General features: G+C 49.8%; 1 protein-coding gene across 1 annotated transcript; it reads right to left on the bottom strand.

Moving 5' to 3' along the window:
- Window positions 1–4276: 4276 nt before the first annotated feature.
- On the bottom strand, window positions 4277–5266 carry LOC129200078 (olfactory receptor 1013-like). The gene has a single exon (XM_054811331.1). It carries the CDS (start codon window positions 5264–5266, stop codon window positions 4277–4279), a length of 990 nt encoding a protein of 329 aa, XP_054667306.1.
- Between the last annotated feature and the right edge of the window lie 949 nt (window positions 5267–6215).

Below are 6215 nucleotides of genomic sequence, written 5' to 3'. Positions count from 1 at the left end.
AGCTTTCTCTTCTTTTCAGCTCTCAGTCAGCCTCCCAGTCCTGACCACCTCTAAGCTCTTCATCTGCCTTGCTCATCTCCCTGAGATACCCTGGCAGTGCCCTCAGCCATGCTGTGCTCTGCAGAGGAGCTGCTCCTGGCCAGAGATGTCTCTCTGCAGCACAGCCCACTTGCCATGAGCTCCCTCCATCCCAGGAGACCAGCAGCAGAGGCCCAGCCCAAGGCGGCATGTTAATGACCCCTCTGGTGGGTTTGGGGATGAGTCCATGAAGCTCAGACCCTGAGAGGAAGCTGATGAAACCTCTCCAGAAGTCACAGTCCAATGCAAACTCCACAGTTTCTTGGAGCATTAATGGGTCCCCCTGAGGGCCATCCCTGACAAAGCAACTCTGGGGCTGGTTAGAGCAGGCAAGTGGAGGCAGTGATGACAGGTAGGCAAAGGCAATGGCAAGGTGGCTCTGATGCTGAGTAATCCTGGGCGTGTTTCTCAGGGTTCCCTTGACTGAATCTCCATTTGGTCATCTGGTAATTAATGCCTATTGCAGATAGCTGACCGTGATGGTCAAATCTTTCCCAAGATAAGAGCATGAGGAGTTTCAGGGCTCTATAGACCCAGGAAGGAATTATCATGAACACAATCTCCAAAACAGCACACAAGATTACAAACCCAGCATTTACTTGTCTCTGATTTTATTGGTAATAAATTAAATTAATTTTCCCAAGTTGAGCCTGCTTTGACTGTGAAGATAATTGTTTAATGATCTCTCCCTGTTCGTATCTCAACCCATGAGCCTTTTGTTATATTTTCTCTCCCCTGTCCAGGTGAGGAGGGGGAGTGACAGAGTGGCTTTGGTGGGCACCTGGCGTCCAGCCAGGGTCAACCCTCCACAGTGGAGAAAGGGTAAATGAGGGTTGGGTGTTTGTATGGTAGGCTATGTTATGGGAAAATATATACGTATATAGACACTCAAACAATAAGGATGTCTCCAGAAGCTAGTCTTAGGTCCTCCAGCTATCTGGGCGTTGGCTCCAGGATCTCCTCGTCCCCCCCAGCTCCCCCATGCACAGACAAACAGACACATGTGCAAATGGCTCTCTCCAGCACAGAATCACAGAACCATTGAGGCTGGAAGGCAGCCACCTTCCACCTTCTCTCTGCTTCCTCTTCATGCTTGGTTTCTGGCAGGAGCTCTGTTCTCATCCATGCCAGCCTCCTGCCACCCTTTCTTGAATTCCTGCATGTCCGGGTGGACCGTTCTGGAGATTGAAGAGGAGATTGTTAACCATCAGACAGCTCCCTGCACCCTTTTTCTCTTCAGGGCCATATCCCAGGGGATTCTTCCAAGCGGGGCACCCAGCAGGTCAAAACCTTCTGTCCCGCTGTCCTGACGTCCTGCTCCTTGCTTTTTGGTCTCCTCTCAGAATCCTCCACTTCAGTCCTTCCTGCCTATGTTTCTGTGTTTCCTCCCTCAAAGGCTAGATCACACACAGAAGCTCCAGGATTTAAAAAGAAATTAAAGGGTCAGAAGTGCAAGCCAGGCCAACAATATCTATTTTCCAACGTTCAAACCACACTGAACACGTCAAGCAGCAGTCATACACTGAGATCTAAGACATCCTAGATTGGTCGAGGGTACATCATATAAAGGATGTTGAGGGATTTGTATTGGGTTAATGTGGCAAGGTATGGGTAGTGGGGAGGGTGGTGTGCAGGGGTGGCTTCTGTGAGAAGATGCCAGAAGCTGCCCCATCATGTGAGGCAGAGCCAGTTCCAGCCAGCTCTAAGATGGACCCACCACAGTGATGGTGATAGCACCTCTGCAGTAACATAGTTAAGATGGGGAAACAACTGCTGCACAACAGCAGCTGGAAGAGAGGGGTGAGACTATATGAGAGAAAAACCTCTGCAGACACCAAGGTCAGTGAAGAAGGAGGGGGAGGAGGTGCTCGAGGTGCCGGAGCAGTGATTCCCTTGCAGCCCATGGTGAAGACCATGATGATGCAGGTTGTCCCGCTGCCACCCATGGAGGACCACAGTGGAGCAGATATCCGCCCTGCAGCCCATGGAGCACCCCGCACCGTGGGAAGGACCCATGTTGGAGAAGTTCATGAAGGACTATCTCCTGTGGGAAGAGGAGTGTGAGGAGGAAGGAGTGACAGAGGCAACATGTGATGAACTGACCGTGACCTCCATTTCCCTAACCCCTGTGCTGCTGCGGAGGAAAAGGCAGAGAAAATTGGGAGTGAATTTGAGCCCAGGAATAAGGGAGGTTTCTGGAGAAGGTGTCTAAAGATTTGATTTTATTTCTCATTACCCCATTCTGATTTGATTGGCAATAAGTTAAATTAATCTCCCTGAGTTAAGTCTGTTTTGCCCATGACGGTAATTGGTGAGTGATCTCCCTGTCCTCATCCTGACCCACAAGCTTTTTGGTGTGTTTTCTCCCTCTGCCCTGTTGAGGAGGGGGAGTGGTAGAGCAGCTTGGTGGGCACCTGGTGGGTAGCCACAGTCCAACCACCACAGATGGATAGAGGCTTTCAGGAGACACGGGCTGGGAGGATCCAGAGTGAAGTTTCTTCAAAGTAAAGAGGCTACTTGGATGTATGGAGCTCCTCAGTGGGGAAGGGGACAAGCTGGGTCAGCCCTTGTGCATGAGGGTTGAAGGAGAGGCCAGTAAGGGTGGCATCATAAATGGATAGGATGGGATGGGATAGGATAGGATAGGATAGGATAGGATGGGATAGGATGGGATAGGATAGGATAGGATAGGATGGGATGGGATGGGATAGGATAGGATAGGATAGGATAGGATAGGATAGGATAGTTCAGTTTGGAAGCACCTACAATGATCATCTAGTCCAACTGCCTGACCACTTCAGGGCTGACCAAAAATGAAAGCCTATTAGGAAGGGTATTGTCCAAATGCCTCTTCAACACTGACAGGCTTGGGGCATTGACCACCTTTCTAGGAAGCCTGTTCCAGTGTTTGACCACCCTCTCTCTAAAGAAATGCTTCCTAATGTCTAGTCTAAACCTCCTCTGATGCAGCTTCAAACCATTCCAGGCATCCTGGCACCGGATCACAGGGATCGGCACCTCCCTCTCCATGTCCCCTCCTCAGGAAGCTGTAGAGAGCAATCAGGTCACCCCTCAGCCTTCTTTTCTCCAAACTAGACAATCCCAGAGACCTTAGCTGCTCCTCAGAGGACATGGCATCCAGCCCTGTCACCAGCTGTGTTGTCTTACTTTGGAAACATCCAAGGACCTTCACATCCTTCTTAAATTATAGCACCCAGAATTTCACATAGGAAAGAGGAAGAAGGAAGAAGGAAAAACCCACCCAAAAACCCCAACCCCAAAGTAATAAGTGATGCCAAAGCAATCACTCCCCAGCTTCCACAAGTACGCTGGTGCCCAGCCAGTCCCCAAGCAATGGCTATCCACTGAAAAAAGCCCTCCCCTCCATTTTTGTTGCTGAGCATGATGCTATATGACGTGGAAGATCTGGTAAGTTTGGATCAGCTGTCCTTGCTGTGTCCCCTCCCAATTTCTTGTGCACTCTCAACCTGCTCACTCTAAGGGCAATGTGAGAAACAGAGACGGTCTCGATGCTGTGCAGACACTGCTCAGCAATAGCTACACATCTGGTGTGTTATCAACACGGTTTTGGTCCCCAGTCCAAAGCACAGCACCTTACAGGCTGCCATGAAGAGAATGAGCTCCACCCCAGCCCAGTACAATGGGTCACAGCTTTCTAGTGGGGAAGGAGGGCTGAGGTGGGAAGCCTGATCCTCCAAGGATGAAGAGACTGGGGCAAGGGAACGGCTGTCACGGTCTCTGTCCAAGATGTAGGGTGAAGACAGAAGAGAAGCTTGAGCTGGAGCCAGAAGGGAAAAGCTGGAGCAGGGACTTGCTCACTTCTGCCAGGAACAGGGGAGGGAAAGGTGTGTGTGTGGGGGGAGATCCAGGCTATGACCTTGTTTCAGCCCTCAGACAGAGGAACTGCTCCCCTCGCTCCAGCCTCTCCACCTCCCCTTGCAGCAGGATAAGCAAAGGCTTCTTATTCAATCCTGATATTTCAATAGTTCCCCACATAAGACCACCAAGGTGTTTATTTTCAAGGAAAAAGCAAACCCATGACATTTTCAACATTTTTTTTTAAACAATGATATTTCTCTCCAAGGACCTTTTGCTTTCTTCCCTTTGCCACTTCACAAGAGGACTCAGTGGCATGTGCTTTGGAAGAGCCAGCTGGTATCCAGAGCTTCCAAAGGAGCTAGAAGCATCTTTTGCCTGCGTCACCAAGGGAGCATGAGCTCTGGGTGCAGGCCAGGGCTCTCCTGAGCACTTTCCTGATGGCCTCCTTGACCTCCCTGTTCCGCAGGCTGTAGATGAGGGGATTGACCAGGGGCGTCAGGATGGTGTAGAAAAAGGAGAACACTTTGTTGAGCTGCCTCAGTGGGGCTCTTCTAGGCAGCATGTAGACAACAAAGAGGGTGCCATAGAAAATGATAACAAGAGTGAGGTGAGAGGAGCAGGTAGAGAAGGCCTTCTGTCTGCCCGTGCTGGACGGGATCCTCAGGATGGCAGCTATGATGCACATGTAGGAGGCCAGTGTAAAAAGGAAGGGAAAAACTACATCCAAGATACCAAATATGAAAGAAACAATTGTGACTGCTTTGGTGTTACTGCAGGCAAGCTCCAGCAATGGGGTAAAATCACAGAAGAAGTGGTCAATCGCCTTGGGGCCACAGAACTGCAACTGGGATAAGAACACTGTGACTACCACCAGCAGCAGTGAACCCCCTAGCCAAGATGCAGCTGCCAGGTGTAAAGAGACCTTCCAGGTCATGAGGCTGGCATAGAGCAGAGGCTGGCATATGGCCAAGTACCGATCGTAGGACATGGCCGCCAGAAGGTAACACTCAGTAGTTGCAAGGGAAGCAAAGAAGTAGAACTGAGCCATGCAGCCGTGAGCAGAGATGCTGCTCTCCCCAGACAAGAAGCTGGCCAGCAACCGTGGCAGGATGGTGGAGCTGTAGCAGGTCTCCAAGGAGGACAGATTGCCCAGGAAGAAGTACATGGGGGTGTGCAGATGCCGGTCTGCCACCACCAGCACAACAATGAGGATGTTCCCAATCATGGTGACTGAGTAGATCATAAGCAAGAGGAGAAAGAGCAGGTACTGGAGCGTGGGGACATCACGTATTCCCAGCAGCACAAAATCCATGGATGCTGTCCCATTGTCCCTTTCCCCTTCGGCCATGCAATGTTGTTTGTCTTTTATTTTCTCAGTTGTCACAAAGAGAGGCTACGAGAAAGAAACACATTTCAGCGTTTACCTTCCACATTTTTTTGTGTAGGACATTTTTCTGTTCACACTAGCTTTATGTATGTCATGCCTAGTGAAAGCATAAAATAAATGTTCTTCCTGATGGGTAAAGAACACTCATCCCACAGAGCCACTGCAGACTCTGGAGGTGAGCTGCACAATGGAAGTTCTTCTTTCTCACTACAGAATAAATCCATGAAGTGCATTTGCTCACAGAGAAACAAACAACGTTCATATGCCGCTGGGTGTGCCCTGGAAAACATGTTATAGTTGTTGAGGATCGACATCCTTCTGCTCTCAGGAAAGAGAAAGTGTGCCAGAGAAAAGGAACCCCTCTCTCCAAAAAAGCCCACTGTGTGAAACGTCACGCCAGACACCACCCTTCCTCCAAAGCAAGGGATGGGCACATCGCAGGGTGAGTGGCCACAGCTCTCTGAAGCACTCACATGAGGAGGAAGGGATTCCCGCCCCACTCCTTCCCATCCACCCAACAGGCCAATTTCTTCCAATTGAGAAAGGGCACATCAGGCGTTACTGGCTCAGATGACCAATGGACTGTGCTGTGGGACTGCCAGAGAGATGCTAAAAACCACACTGTAGGTCAAAATGCAGCATAAAAAGTTAAAAGGAAGTGATCAAAAAAAAAAAAAAAGATAGGGAAGGGGTAACTGGGAGTCAACCAAGCCACATGGGAGAGGTTGTGCAGAGGAGAATAATGGGAAGGTTTAAGGAGACCAATCCAGACATTTTTCAGTGGTGCCCTGAAGAAAGGACACACTGAAATACAGGAAATTCCATTTAAAGATAGGGTGGTCAAACACTGGAACAGTTGCCCAAAAAGGTTACGAAGGGTCCACCCTTGCGAATATTAAAAACTAGACGG

Source organism: Grus americana (assembly GCF_028858705.1).
Source record: "Grus americana isolate bGruAme1 chromosome 27 unlocalized genomic scaffold, bGruAme1.mat SUPER_27_unloc_12, whole genome shotgun sequence".
In the NCBI taxonomy this organism is placed as follows: Eukaryota; Metazoa; Chordata; class Aves; order Gruiformes; family Gruidae; genus Grus; species Grus americana.
The sequence above is the reverse complement of the archived record's forward strand: the minus strand, read 5'-3'. Positions and strand labels throughout refer to the sequence as shown.

Bases quoted from the DNA above. Each gene is read 5' to 3' on its own strand.
- LOC129200078 (XM_054811331.1), bottom strand. From the start codon at position 5,266: ATGGCCGAAGGGGAAAGGGACAATGGGACAGCATCCATGGATTTTGTG.